The 15,322-nt window shown below is 38.8% G+C and overlaps 1 protein-coding gene across 4 annotated transcripts in view; it reads left to right on the top strand.

The window, feature by feature from the left end:
• TADA2A (transcriptional adaptor 2A) overlaps window positions 1-15,322 on the top strand; it is a 46,266-nt gene that overhangs the window by 12,909 nt on the left and 18,035 nt on the right. For all 4 annotated transcript variants that reach the window (XM_018064175.1, XM_018064177.1, XM_018064176.1 and 1 more), the window contains exons 4-8: window positions 445-504; window positions 7,146-7,237; window positions 9,102-9,259; window positions 10,325-10,413; window positions 11,673-11,745. In XM_018064175.1, the coding sequence (XP_017919664.1) occupies window positions 445-504; window positions 7,146-7,237; window positions 9,102-9,259; window positions 10,325-10,413; window positions 11,673-11,745 (472 nt within the window). The remainder of the gene's footprint in view (window positions 1-444; window positions 505-7,145; window positions 7,238-9,101; window positions 9,260-10,324; window positions 10,414-11,672; window positions 11,746-15,322) is intronic.

Here is a 15,322-nt window from a genome sequence, read left to right on the forward strand (position 1 = left end):
AATGCTATTAATTAAAAGAAACATCCCAATTTCAGAGATGTTAAAGTGTAAAGATGGCTGATGGAAGCTCTAATATACTTTTTATTATAAGATGAATCCACATTTCAGAGTTTTAAAATATGACAAGATATATCTTAGAATTGCTCAAATACACTAAGAGCAAGGATTCAATTTTAGACTGTCTGCTTCCTGGGCTTATGCTTTTCTAAAAGGAGGAGTTATCCTAGGAGTAAGTCTTTTTTCCCAGATTATTGTTTTTTCTCTATGAGGGCCATTGAAAAGCTGTGATCACGAACCTAACCTTTGAGTTGTGGCTGCAAACAAGAGAAAATGAATTCTTAAAAACTCATTCAAGAGTAAAATACCCCCAAGTCATCTTCTGTCCTTTAAGAAAGCATTTCAAAATATAACTTTTTGGTAACTTAATTTTCCTTTCTTTTTCAGTGTTTCACACGAGGATTTGAGTACAAGAAACATCAAAGTGATCATACTTATGAAATAATGGTAATGAAGTTGTAGGAATTGCCCTTCATTTTCAGATTCTATACTGGATATTAGTCTTTCTTCATCTGCAAGTATCTCCCTTTTCTTTTCCCCAAGTCTGAACTAGGTAATCATTGCCCAATAAGCTTTTTAGGATTTTATGGATCTACTAAAGCATTCAAGTCTGAAAATCATTTTATATACTCAGATTTTTGGTTTAATTCAGAAGGAATTTAACGGAGAAGGCAGTGGCACCCCACTCCAGCACTCTTGCCTGGAATATCCCATGGACAGAGGAGCCTGGTGGGCTGCAGTGCATGGGGTCGCTAAGAGTCGGACAAGACTGAGCAACTTCACTTTCACTTTTCACTTTCATGCATTGGAGAAGGAAATGGCAACCCACTCCAGTGTTCTTGCCTGGAGAATCCCAGGGATGGGGGAGCCTGGTGGGCTGCTGTCTATGGGTTCACACAGAGTCGGACATGACTGAAGTGACTTAGCAGCAGCAGAAGGGATTTAAAGAAAGTATTCTTTAAGATTTACTATGTAAGGATTAGAGGTGTGCTGCTTTCTAGGTTCATTTATAAACATAGTAAATGTATTGTTGCTGTGTTTGGCTAATGGTATTTTTATGTGGTTCATGTGGGCAGTGGTGAGATTTATGTCTGGCACGCCATCTCCTTGGCCTTGGAGAAATTGGTTACCCTCGGAGAGTTAAGTTGTAAAATGAATATAAGGTGAATGATATAGTAATATATAAAATCACTTTGAAGAGATAGATTGACTCATAGACCAGAGTAAGACTTGGCTATAATTTGATTTTTTTTCACACCTGTAAAGAAGGAATGAGAGACGGATGGATATTATTAGTAGTGTCCTTCCGGTATCTTGGAGAAGGAAATGGGAACCCATTCCAGTATTCCTGCCTGGAGAATCCCATGGACAGCTGGCAGGGTCGCATAGAGTCAGACATGACTGAAGTGACAGCATGCATTCCAATATCTAGCCAGAGGAGTGGGCACTTTACTAAGCCAAAGTAAATATCTGGTATGCTTGGCAGGCGTGTATACAGTACCTTTGTCTGTTATCGGAGCCTATCGCCTGGTTCACCAAGTAGTTTTCTTGCTTTTGGCCTCTGTTGGTTTTTCTTAAAGGAAGGAATGCTGGTTGGGCATCTTCTTGACTGTAGTTTCACGTCATGGATTAATCGATTGATACTTGTGTAGTTTTCTCTTGCTGCCATAATAACTTATCAAAAATGAGGCAGCTTAAGACAACAGGAATTTATCATCTCACAGTTCTGTTGGTCAGAAGACCAATTATGTTAATTGGTTTGCTCCAGATTCCGTAAGGCCGGAATGGAAGTGTTGGTCTGTCTGGATTTTTATCTGGAGACCCTCGGGGAGAATCCACTTTCACTCCCTTCCCATTCTCATTCAAGTTGTTGACAGTATTCACTGCCTGGAGGTTGTAGGAGTGATGATACTGTTTCCTTCTTGATTGTTGGCCGGGACTTGCTCTCAGCCTCTAGAGGTTCCTGACCCTCTTTGTCCATATTCAAAGCCACCAACAGCAGGGAGGCCTTGAAGGTTATTGATGAAATACTTGGCCTCTCTGACCTCTCCTGGTTCATGACTCCTGTGCTGAATCTCTCTGACTCTTCTCTCTCTTTTCAGGCCTATGTGATTACAGTGGATTTACCTGCATAATCCCCCTATTTTACAGTCAGTTAATTAGTACCTGGTCAGCATAGTCCCTTCACAGGAATATTTAGTTAGTGTCTGACTAATCAGGGGACAAGACTCTTTGGGGAGTGGGGGGCATCTTTAGAATTCTGTCCACCATAGTGCTGTAGCATGTCTACTTCTGTTGTTTAGAAGTTTGAAAAGGGCAACTCAGCATCTGCAAGTCTTATTTGTGAAGCCTTGAGTGAATTTCTGGGCCTGTAATGCCAAGAGTCAGGTCATGGTCCATAATAAATTAGTCCAAGAAATGCTCCTTAGTAAGAGTTCTTGGCAGCCAACTGTCTGGCCTTCCCCTACCTCTCTCTAAACACCCTCAGTCTTCTAAGTATTTTCTTCACTAATTATAAGGTTTGGAATATATTTTTTAATATTAGGCTTTGCTTTTAGATCAGTTATAAGTTGACAGCAAAATCAAGTACAAAGTACAGAAATTTCGCGTGTATCCTCTGCCCCTACAAATGCATAGCCTCCCCTATTATCAGCATCCCCCATTATCAGCGTCCCCCAGCAGAACTGCACATAAATTATCACTGAGGAACCTACATTGACCCTCATTATCACCCAAAGTCCATAGTTTATGTTATGGTTCACCCTGTGTGTTAACACATTCTGTAGATTTGTGGAAATACAGAGTGACTTGTATCTACCGTTATAGTATCATACGGAGTAGTTTCATGGTCTTAAAAGTCTTCCATGTTCTGCCTCTTCATCCACCCCTCCCCCTAACTCCTGGCAACCATGGATCTTTTTATGGCCTCCATGGTTTTGCCTTTTCCAAAGTGTCAGAGTTGGGACCGTATAGAGTGTACCCTTTTCAGATCGGCTTCTTTCACTAAGTAATATGTATGTAAGTGTCCTGCATATCTTTTCATGGCTTGATAGCTTGTTTCTTTTTTAGCCCTGAATAATAGTCTGTTGTCTAGATGTACCACAGTTTATTTATTCATCCACCTACTGAAGGATATCTTGGTTGCTTCCAAGTTTTGACAATTAAGAATAAAGCAACTATAGATATCCACATACAGGTTTTTCTTCAGACCTAAGTTTTCAGTTCCTTTGGGTAAAAACCAAGAAACATGGTTGCTGGATCATATGGTAAGGGTTTGTTTTGTAAGAAACCATCAAGCTGCCCAAAGTGGCTGTGCCATTTTGTGTTCCCACCAGCAGTGGAAGAGAGTTCCTGTTGCTCCACACCCTTGCCAGCATTTGGTGTTGTCAGTGTTCTGGGTTTTGGCCATTCTGATAGGTATATGGTGCCGTCTCATTTTAACTTGCATTTCTCTGACAACATATGATATGGAATATATGAAATATGAATTTTTTTCCCTTTTGTTTCCCTTTTGTTAATTGCAAAATGAATGCAGGATTGGAGGAAGAGTGTGGTCAGAGTAGCTGTGGCTCTGAGTTCATTTCACTAAGGTTATCCCATCTTCAAAAGTTAGCTTTATTCGTCCCAGATTCACACAAAAATGCAAAGAAGCAGAATACATACTTAATTTGAATTGTGATTCAGTGTGCTTTAAGTAGATAGAGATTGTCCTCTGCAGGGAGACTGACCATGCACTCGCTTTAGCTGTTCTGGGCACCATGCCTTCTGCCTAAGCTGATGGCACACAGTTTTTCTCCAAGTCCATCTAACTCTTCAGATTACATCATTCTTTTCTCATATATTCTACACCCATTCAAACACATTTCAGAATTCTGTTCTCTATTTTATAGCATTTTTGGAGATTACTAATGCTCTTTTTTTTATTCTTCTAGCCTTTACTCCCAGATAAGGAAAAGATGAATCTCCTTCCATAGGAATGATGACCAAATTTTGGTTTTCTGTACATGAAGCCACTAAAACCTTGATTTTTTTTTTTTTTTCCCCATATGAAGCCTCAGAAAACTTTAAATGGTTTGCAGTACTTTTGCCATCTCACAGTGCTGTATTTTTGGAAGTTACTCATGCTGTGGTGGGTGGTGCATTAATCAAGATTTCTTGAGTTCTTTGCCTATTTTTGTCTTATAATTCTTAGAACCTTGAACAAGTCAAGACACCTCTTTTTGCCACACCCTTTATATCAGTGATTCTTAAACTTTAGTGCATAAGAATCACCTGGGAGCTTCTTAATATTAAAGATTCCTAGACCTTGCTATTAGAGATTCTTGTTCAGTAGGGCCAAAATTGGGTTCAGAAATTGAATAACACTGATTCAGCCTTAAGAAAAACTGCCTTATATGCCCATTTAGCTTTGGTGTAGAAAGTCTTTCTGGTTTATCTTATAGTAAAGTTGGTAAGGGCTAATTAATATTAGAAAATACACTTTTAGAAATACAGGCTTTTCAACTATGAGTTGTTATATTTGCCTGTATTTATGGTACTTTCCAGATTGATTATTTTGATTTTAATACAGATACAGCCTCTGAAATTTCTCATTTGGATCTCATAGTACCTCACGTGAGGCATATTCCTAGTAGGTGCTCAGATAAAATGTATTGCTTATTAGTAATATAATTTGATAGACCACAGAGGGTTTTTTATGTGTGTGTGTGACTAACAGAAGATAGAACAATTTCTAAACAACTGTGATTGAAGGATCGCTCTTCTGTTTGTTTATTCATTTGGCCCTGCCGGGTCTTAGTTGTGGGGATCTTCTCTCGTCGTCGTGGCAGGCGAACTCTTAGTTGCAGCATGCCAGCTCCTTGACCAGAGTTTGAAATTGCACCCCCTGTGTTGAGAGCAGAGTCCTAGCCGCTGGACCACTAGGAGAATTCCTAAAGATCTTGTGTGTGTGCACGTGCGTATGTGCTAGGAAGTACTCAGGAAGTGTCCAACTCTTTGCAACCCCATGGACTATAGCCTGCCAGGCTCCTCTGTCCATGGGATTCCCAGACAAGAATACTGGAGTGGGCTGCCATTTTCTTCTCCAGAGGGTGTTCCCCACCCAGGGATTGAACCCATGTCTCCTGTGTGTCTCCTGCATTGTAGACAGATTCTTCACCTGCTGAGCCACCAGGGAAGCCCAGGCTCTTGTGTGACATTTGTTTTTTTTTTTTTTTTAACTATTCTAGGTTGGTTACCTCATATATTTATTCTGTGGGTTCTTCCTCTCCTTCCTACCCCTCCCTCACTATTTCTCTTGTTTCATATAGTTTGATTGTTTAAAAACCTGCGTTGTTTGTCTTATAGATGTTAGCACAGTCTAGATTTTGCTGATTAACATGTTCATCTGAGTTCTGTGCTTCCTACAAATTAGTAGGAACATATATTGGCTATATCAGATTCATTCACGATCATTGTCTAGATTTGTTCATCTAGGATTGCAAAATACATAGTTCTCTTTTAATTCTATCATTTCTTTTAATTTAGGGGTTAAAATAATTCTATAAAAAGTCCCACTGAGGTAAAGTTTGTACAGAAAGGCAGGATAAATTATTTCCCTTTGTTTACCAGTTTTGAATGTATGAGTTCCTTCTCTGGCATCCTCTAGACATTGAGGATGTTTGGCATGTTTTAAACCTTTGCAATTGGTATTCTTTTAATGTTCAAAATGTTTCATTTTTAGTTAGTGGGAACCTCTACAAGTTGACCTCTGAATCCCTTTGACATAATGCTTATAATCTTTGAGAGTTTCTTTGCTTTCCAGTATAACAAAATGTTCCAGTCTCATCTTGTGCGTTTCCTCCCCAAAACTAAAATGAGTGTTTTCTTGAAAGAGCCCTGGTTCCTTTAGTGGAAAATTGTACTTAGAGACCACACACAGGGCACTAGAAGTATTCATTGTTGTTGGATTAGTCATTTTTTCTAGATCTTTTCACTGAACAGTGTTAGGACACTTTTCTTGTTTTTTTTTTTTTTTTTTTGAAATTTCTTATACAGTTTTTAAAGGTTACACTTCATTTACAGTTATTATAAAATATTGGCTATGTTCCTTGTGTTGTACAATACATCTTTGTAGCCTGTCTTACACCCAATAGTTTGTACCTCCCACTCCTTCACTCCTGTATTTTACCCCCCACATATATACTGGTAATCACTAATTTGTGCTCTGTATTGGAAATTTTTCTTTTAAGGCAAAATACAGAGTTCATACTAAATCAAATACAAGACCACATGGTTTTACATAACCTCATGGATCACCTTTTTTTTCCCCCAAGCCCCAAATCCCACTGTCCAGTGACACCAGTACAGTTGCTTAACAGCTTTATCCCACACTACATCAACATATAATAATCTCAGAATAACTCTACCAACACTATTTGAAAATAATAGTTGTCAATCACTACTTGATTTTTTTGGCAGTTTTACTTTTTAAAGTATATTCTACGATAAATATGTAGTCAAATTATTGTGTTTTAAAGTCACCTGGGATTGCTTCTTTCTGTGTGATTATGCCTTAAAATTAATCCATAGGTTAATTTGTTACATTTTACTTTTGCATCTTGTGATTTTAAAATTTAATACTTAGTGTGCAGTATTTATGTTTTCAAAGTCAGGTCTACAAAAAAGGAATATTCAGAAGGACCAGCTTTTATCCTTGTCCTTTCCATCCTGTCTTCTCCCTCACTCCCCAGTAGGTAACTTTGGTCCTAATATATGGTTTAATCTTGCATTTTAATAGATAGAAATAGACACATTTGTATTCCTCTCTTAGCGAAGTGGGAACACACTATTATACTTACCTCTACCTCTGTGCTAAGTTTAAGAAACGTATTTCTACATGATCTAAATGGCATTTGTGGTTGATAATGTTTACTAGAGATCCTAACGGTAGAACTAGAGGTGGGGAGTGCGAACAACTAATGAGGACTTTCTTCAGGCGTCTCTCAACACCGTGAGAATGATAGCCATTGGACTTAATTAGAATTACATTTGGGGTTGCTGGGTTCTATTTCTCTATCTGTTCTTAGGCAGAACTTTTTCTTCCTCAGACCTCAGATTTTCCTGTTCTTGATCCCAGCTGGACTGCTCAAGAAGAAATGGCTCTTTTAGAAGCTGTGATGGACTGTGGCTTTGGAAATTGGTAAGAGCTTGGGAGGAGGGGTTGTGCTGCCCTGGCAGTCTCCAAAAAGACAGTGCTGTTGAATGAAGAGGAGGAACCTCAGAAAAAGGAGTTAGGGGCCGTATGTTGCTTTTCTCTTGACCCATGACTTAGAGACAAGTCCTTTTCCCTTCTACACGTGTTTTTCCAAGGCTGAAATGCCTCACAGGGTTACGGGATGTTTAGTGGTCTGTGACTGACCAGCTTTAAGACCACTTTGGACATATCAGCACCACGGAAGGTTGATTATTCCTCTGAATAGTGGGGAAGCATAGACACTATTAGTTATTCTTCCTTTCTGATTTTGTAAACTTTTCTTGGCTGTAGATGGCCTTGTCATTTAAGTGAGTCAGACTTTAGATAAATGGCCATAGCTTGCCTGAGATTCAAATTTGATAGATTACCTATTCACGTTTTCTGGTTTTAGCTTGTATATACTTGCTTAGTCCTAGCGTGGCAGAATTGAACAGTGTTCAGTTGCCTTATGAGGTAACACTGCTTAATAATGATACTGCTACTTTCATTTTTATTTCAAACTGATGGTTTCTTTTTATGAACTAGATAGCAGAGGCATTATTGAATATATTTTGTTCATGAAGAATCTGAAGCTTAGGAAGTTAAAAAATGACTTCTTATGACCACATAGTTTATTAATGTTACCAGAGGACCCTTAAATAGCTCTTCCTTGTCCTGACTTCCTAGAGTATATCCTCTATCAGATGTTGATAAAATATACTATGCTGCCTCCCTTATATCCAGGGCCTTGAAGAAACAGATTTGAGTTCTATTCATATTTTGCTTATATTTATCAAGCATCATGAAATTTTGTTTACTATAGGAATACCGAAGATAGAAAAAAAGTGATCATTTTCTTGCTAGTCTTCTTTGGCCTAGTTTTTCATTTTTTGTCTAAAAGGGGCTATTCCTCTTTGTACCCCTTCCTTAGCAAAGACCATCGTTTGTCTCTCCGCTATGGGTAAGGCACTAAGCTTGGTGGTGAGGATGCTGGAGCCAAGAATTATGACATGTATCGTGTCTCCAGGAAGCTTGTAGTCTAGTAGGGGAATCAGCATAAATGTACAGTTGGTTGAAGTACATAAATCAGAGCATAGTGATGCCTTAGGAGGCAAGTGAAGTGGAGGCACGTGCTTTAGGAGGCACAATGCAAGTGAAGTGTCGTGGAAGAGAGAGGTTGAGAGGGGACTTTGAGAGATTTCACCTCGACTTCTGCATCATCTGGGCCAGGAGTCAGGGTTCTTCAGTATAAATTAAGTGGCTTTGACACTTCCGTGTTTTGTGTTCTTAAGCAAGTTTGTTAACTTTTTTGGGCCTCATTTTTTTCATCTGTGAAACTGAGATAGTAAATACACTACACAGTTAATACTAGCATTGATTGATTGTACATATTTCCAGCTTAGAGCTTGGTCTGTTGTGAGAGCTCTAGTAAAGAAATGTTTGTTCATATGAAGTGTTTTGTAAACTACAAAATATGCAAATATAAATGTTCTGGCTTATTATTAATTATAGCAATTCTTTTGATAGAGCCTAGCTCACAGGGAAATTCACAGATTTTCTAATAATCTTCCTTATTTTGTTGAAAAGAAAAGGACTTTTTTAGATATTGGCACCTCTATCATGGAATAGCAGGACTTGAAACATCAGATTATACCAATGCTATGTTTATATTTGTCTCACTGTTCTGCCAATAGCTGCATGATATCAGTTTGGGGGTATCAAATTCCACACATTGTATCAGTGGGACTTAAAATATGGACAAAACAAACCATACTTTGACCATTATGTATAATGAAAACTCTGCTTCCTTTTCTCACTTTCCACACTCTAGGCAGGATGTAGCCAATCAGATGTGCACCAAGACCAAGGAGGAGTGTGAGAAGCACTATATGAAGCATTTCATCAATAACCCTCTGTTTGCATCTACCCTGCTGAACCTGAAGCAAGCAGAGGAGGCAAAAACTGCTGATACAGCCATTCCATTTCACTGTAAGTACCTCCCTGTATCAGTAAGAGAGTCTAGTGTGGAAGTCATTATAATTAACCATCCCAGTATTAAGCCCAAGAAGCAATTTGTTATTTTCATTCACTTGGTTGTGGCAATTATAGCAAACTTTAATTTTTTTTTTTCAATCTCATGTGACTTAGGGACTCATGGGTCTAACAAAACATAACCAAACCCATGATGAATTATAAGTGGACATCTTTTCTGAATGACTCCCAGGGCACAAATAATGAGATATGATTATTTTTCTTTCCCCTGCCTATTTCCTCATACTTTCTGGAGACAGTTTCATAGCTGACTAACTCAACCTGGGGCTATCTCCTGTTTGGATAGCCCTTAGGATGTTAGCAGTTTGTTCTCAAATGGTTTAGACCATTTCTTCCTCATGGCAATGCAGTGAGACAGAAAGAGCAAGTGCTTTGGTTTTGCACACAAGGAACCTGAAATTCAGAAAGGTTAAATAACTTGTGCAAGATCACAGGACTAGTGACTCAATTCCAGCTCACTCCAAATCCAGTGGTGTTTTTGCCTATCAGTTGGATGGGATTTGTAAATTGATAACTGAGAAGGGAGCTGAAGCAGACAGAGTAAATACTTAAGTTCTGTAATGCTAAAGAAAAGATCTTTGATTTTCTTTTATATTAAGGAAGTAAAGAGCAGAGGGAATTTTCCATATTTACTTAGAGGGTTCCCTAAATCTTAGTTTCTTTCTTTTTTTTTTTTTTTTTCTTTTCCCTGCCCTTTGTAGCATGTGGGGTCTTAGTTCCCCAACCAGGAATCGAACCCATGTCCCTTGCAGACGAAGTGCAGTCTTAACCACTAGACCACCAGGGAAGTCCCCTTAATTTCTTTTTTAAGGAGTCAGTTTGTTTCCATAATACTTTACTTTTTTACTTTCCTTTATAAAAATATTTTGAATTTTATTTCTCTCAGACACTATCTTTCTCCAAATAAAAATATTTCAGAATCTAAATGAGAACTTTTTTTGTGTTACTTTTTTTATGCCAATATTTTATTAAGGTATTAAGAAAAACTCGAAATTCTTTCAGCTGCAGATGACCCTCCCCGACCTACCTTTGACTCCTTGCTTTCTCGGGACATGGCAGGATACATGCCAGCTCGAGCAGATTTCATTGAGGTAGGAGAAACTTGTTTTTGTTTCGGATGAGGCCATATCTCTTACCTATAGGTTCCATACCACTAAAAAGCTTTTCAAAACACTGTAATTTGTAGGGCCTTAGGCAGTCTCATTTTCTCTGAGTGCCTTTTCTCATTTGTAAACTTTTTTTTTTTGGAAAGGTAGAAGTTCTTCAGACCAAGAACTTCTTTCTTTACCACCACTAGTGCTACCTGGGAAGGCCCCTTAACTTATTTCTTATTAACTTATTAACTTATTTCTTATTAACTTATTTCTTAAGTCCCATTTCCTTAGTAAGTATAGGGTTTCTGTAGTCTGATTCTCATTCCATACCTAGAGGGTTCCAAGGTTGTATTATGTCAGGGGGTTGGGAAACTTTTTCTATTAAGGTCCCGATAGTAAATATTTTAGATTTTGTAGACTATAAAGTCTCTGTTGGAACTAAACTTTGCCATAATTGTGCAGAAAGCAGCATAGATAATAGTAAACAAATGAGCATGCTGGTGCACCATTAAAACTTTTATTTACAAAAATAGGCAGTGGGCTAAATTTGGTCTGGAGGCTGTACTTTGCTGTCTTCTGTATTATATTCACAAGTGTATAAAGAATGATGAATGTGTGGAAAAGCTACCTGTTCTTGCAGCCATAAAGCCATGTGAATGCAGTCACATGTCTCTTGATTTACCACCTCCTCCACAATTACAGCACTCCTGGAGGTAATTAAAGTTTAGCAAACTATAAACAGTTCTGCTGGCCACACCCAGGTCAGCGTTTTGTTCTTGGCAGCTGCTGTTGTAGAGCTCCCTCGTAGACACTGCCCCTGCATATTGTTCTCACTGAACAGAATATGAACAAATCTACCCACTGAGCTGTATAACCAATATTCTGGAATAAATAGAGCCCTCAGGTGGTGGTAGAAAGGTAGATGAATTAATGCACACAATTTTCTTACCTAAATACTTGAAGGACTAGTCAGAGTGAGATTTTCTTGATTTACATTTTATGAACAGACTACTTTAAGAACCAAATATTATTCCTGGACTCATAGCGTTCTCATTTTTTTGCTGTCAGTATTGCCTGAAAGCCTCTCAGATTTTTCCCATGATTTATTACTTATGGCAGTTATCCTGGCCTTGTACCCCATTCAGTACTTTTTAACAAGTGTTTGTATATTTGCTGTTTGCTTTTAAAGCATGGCTCCTATAAAGGCATTACTCAAAGCTGATGGATCTGAGGTGGGAATTTTTTTCCCCAAACAGGAGTTTGACAATTATGCAGAGTGGGACTTGAGAGATATTGATTTTGTCGAAGATGACTCGGACATTTTACACGGTAACATTTTATTTCAATAAGTGTTTCTATTGATTGCAACCTGTAATGAGACTGTGCTGGCTGCTAGGAATGTAAGAATGAATAAGATAGTCTCCTGCCCCTTATGGGACTGAAAGTATAGTGGCTAAGATGCTGAACATATCCTGTTGCCGGGATTTGACCATAATGAGAAGATCATTTGTGATGATGGTGAGAATGTTGATCATATAATGGTAGTTGGGAATATCCCATCCCTTGGAGTATGTGAGCTTTCTTTTGAGACGAGCCTATGCTGAGGTAATTGGTTAAATGGTCCTCACTGCCTCCTTAAAAGAAAAGGAATCAGTGAAAACCTGGGACTTCAACAGCAACTACTGATACTAAATGTTCATTGTAATTTGTTACCCCAGATTTCCCATAGCAGGGGAAAAGAATGGAAGTTCAAGAGTTTTTAGACCAAGACTGAAAATTTCTTTCTCAGAACTGTTGGATTTTTAGCACTTCTGAATTCTAAAGATTAGCCTGCTGTTGGTCTTTTGTTATAAGTAAATGGTTAATGTCAATAAGGCTCTTAAAAGTGGATGGTTAGACTTTTACTGGAATATCTTTTTTTCCTTTTCTTTCTATTTTCAATGAACTATGTATTTAAAATAATCCCAAATCTTCTGTTTCATTTCAGTCCAGAATTAAGGGTGATATATGTAGTAGGTGAATCCCTTGGATTCTATATTTCCTAAACAACATCTTTGTTATTTCTCTTAACTGTATATGCCAGGTAGGAAGGGCAAGTTAGACTCCTTGTTGATTTATAAATCGACCCTTCAGGTTGCATTAACTGGTCCTCTGTCCCTTGAAGGGGAAATTTTACTCTTCCCTTCACAGAAGAGCTGTTTAGGTATTTGTTACACCAGATCTGGGACCAAGAAAGAGTCCCCATAAAAATTTTACCTTTAGAATTTTTTTCTCTACATACTTCTTGAACAGTTTTCTTTGCAAAATTTCATTTCTCTCCTTTTCTCCCACACAACTTTAAGGAAAAGTCAAAGTGACGCAGATTGAACTAAAAGAGGAAAGCTTGCAGGCAAACTACTTTAGTGTTCACTAGAGCCGTTGTACTTGTTCCGTCTTCCATGTCGATCTCTGCTTTTCAGCCCTGGTAACTCGTGTCATGGTGGTGTCCCCTTGGAGGTAGTGTGCAGATTGCCATTCAGTATTTCTCCTCATACATGCCAGCTTTAATTAAAATGGTATTATTTCCTGGCTTGTATCATTCTTATCCAGAATGCAAAAAAGCAGTTTTATAAGTATCAGTTTTTTAGATGCTATTCAGAAGTACTGAACTTCTGAAAGTCAGAATCTCTAATGTCAGTAATGTCTCAACTATGTAAAGGACTTGTTGAATCACATGTCTAGGCCTTAGTCCAAGGTCTTCATTCTTAAGCCGCAACATTATTAAGAAAACTATAGTGATGGTTGGTGTTTTATTTTACTCTGCATTCTTTGTGAAAGCAGGATTTGTAGTTTCTTCTGGTGCATTTATGGTCCTTCCTATCATTAAGTGGGGCAAAAGGAAAAAAAAATCAAAAAGAAGCAATTGATTAGCAAGTTTTATTTTAGTTAGCATTTCAAACCTATAGCATACTTTAGTTATTTGTTTTCTTTCTACAGATTCTACAACCTTTTAAGTTACTTGATTCTAATCCATTCAAACTACAACTGAAGCTTCAGTTATTGTTATACATAAGTAGTTTTAATTAAAACTGTAATAATCTCTGCCTCCGCTTTCCCACCATGTCTAGTAGTGAACTATAAGATGTTTAGATAGGTGCTTTTTGAAAGGTGATGACATCATTGAGAGGGTTGGCAGGACTGGAGATCAAAGGGATGCTTTGTTGATGGCTCTAGGTTCTCATATTCCTCCTCTGGCAGCACGACCCCACTGTCCAGTGGGGCATATTGCCCTTGAGCTGAGCAGTTTCTCCCAGAACACTCAAGTGAAGGGGACTAGAAGCCTAAGGAGGTAGGGAGAAATGAGAAGGAGCTTTTTATGCACACTCAGAGCAGAGAGGGGGGCACCTGTTTTCTGTAGATCAGGATAGTGATTCAATCTCGGGCTTGCTTCTGAGTCACTTGGAATCCTGCTTGCAATTTCTTTGTGTCCCTGGCCAACAAAGAAGGATGACACTGACTAGTCAGGGTGAATGTCTCCAATGGAAGAGGGTTCATAATTCAGATTGATGTTATTACCATTCCATTATACTATTACACTCTTGTTATTACTGAGCATTTATAACATTCCTTTTATGTTTCCTCACTCACAACTACTAGAAGGAAGTAAATTGTTTGGCTGGGTTTTGTATCCTGTTCCCAGGCATCTAGAAGATGGGGTGATGCCACCAAGGTCTTTTTCTTTCCCAAGACTTTTGCTATGATTCATGGAATTCGTCTAATGAAGGAGGTTTAAATGGTCCATTATAGAGGCCTAGGACACAGTGGAGGAATAGATGATTACATTCCAGCCATACCAGACATCTTTCAGAATGGGCCCCCAAAAGATACTGCATGTGAAGTAGTGTCTGAGGAAGACAGTAAGGAAGTTCTGGGATCGCTGAATGAAACCTCTTTACACTTTATTGAAATTACTGGTCTGGAGAGGGAGATGCAGAAGACCCGAAACTCAGTGCCCCCCCTGTCGCAGTATGTTGTGAGACGTCAGTGCTGACATACAGTGCGTTTCCCTTTTCCTCGGGACGTTGCTCCCCATCTGCTTTTATTGGGAAAATCTCTCCTAAATTTGTGGACTGGTCTTTCTCAGAGTTTTCCAGGTGGTAAGCCTTAGCACAGCATCTTCTAATCATTGCCAGCCAATAACCTGGGCAAGCAGGAGTTGTCATGAGCTCCTTTCTCTGTGCTGGGTCTGTGTTCTCAGCACTTCTCAGGGTTGCACACCAGAGAAATTTACTTTGCATTTGGAAAGCTAATTTCAGCCAACTTTCTTGATCAGATATGGATATGTTCCCCTTCATGCCCCCGATTTTCTTTCTTTGGTCCATATTGTCAGCCTTTGGTCCTCCCGGGTGGCTCAGTGGGAAAGAATCCACCTGCCAGTGCAGGAGATGCGGGTTTAGTCCTTGGGTCGGGAAGATCCCCTGGAGCAGTAAACGGCAACCTACTCCAGTATTCTTGCCTGGGAAATCCTTGATGGGCTCTCTGTCCATGGGGTTGCACAAGAGTTGGACACGACAGAGCAACTAAACAGCAATTTTCAGTCTTAATGGTATTTATGTCTAAACAGTCCTAAGCACATAGCAGCCAAATCACCATCAAGGGAAAGAAACTGCCAATAGGTAAGTGAGTAGGCACAGTGACCAGGCTGGACCTCTGATCTTCTAACTGTTAAAGGCTCTAAATAATAATAATTAATACATACAGCACTCACTGTTTGCCAGGTACCGTTTAAGTTTTTGATATGTGTGAACTCACTTAATCCTCACAAAACTCTTTGAGTTGGGTGTTACTATGCCCATTTTATAGATGGGGAAATTGAGGAGTGGAAATATCAAGGTCAAGTTATAACCTGCAAGTGGCAGCGCCATCT

This window comes from Capra hircus, chromosome 19 (assembly GCF_001704415.2).
Source record: "Capra hircus breed San Clemente chromosome 19, ASM170441v1, whole genome shotgun sequence".
Lineage (NCBI taxonomy): Eukaryota > Metazoa > Chordata > Mammalia > Artiodactyla > Bovidae > Capra > Capra hircus.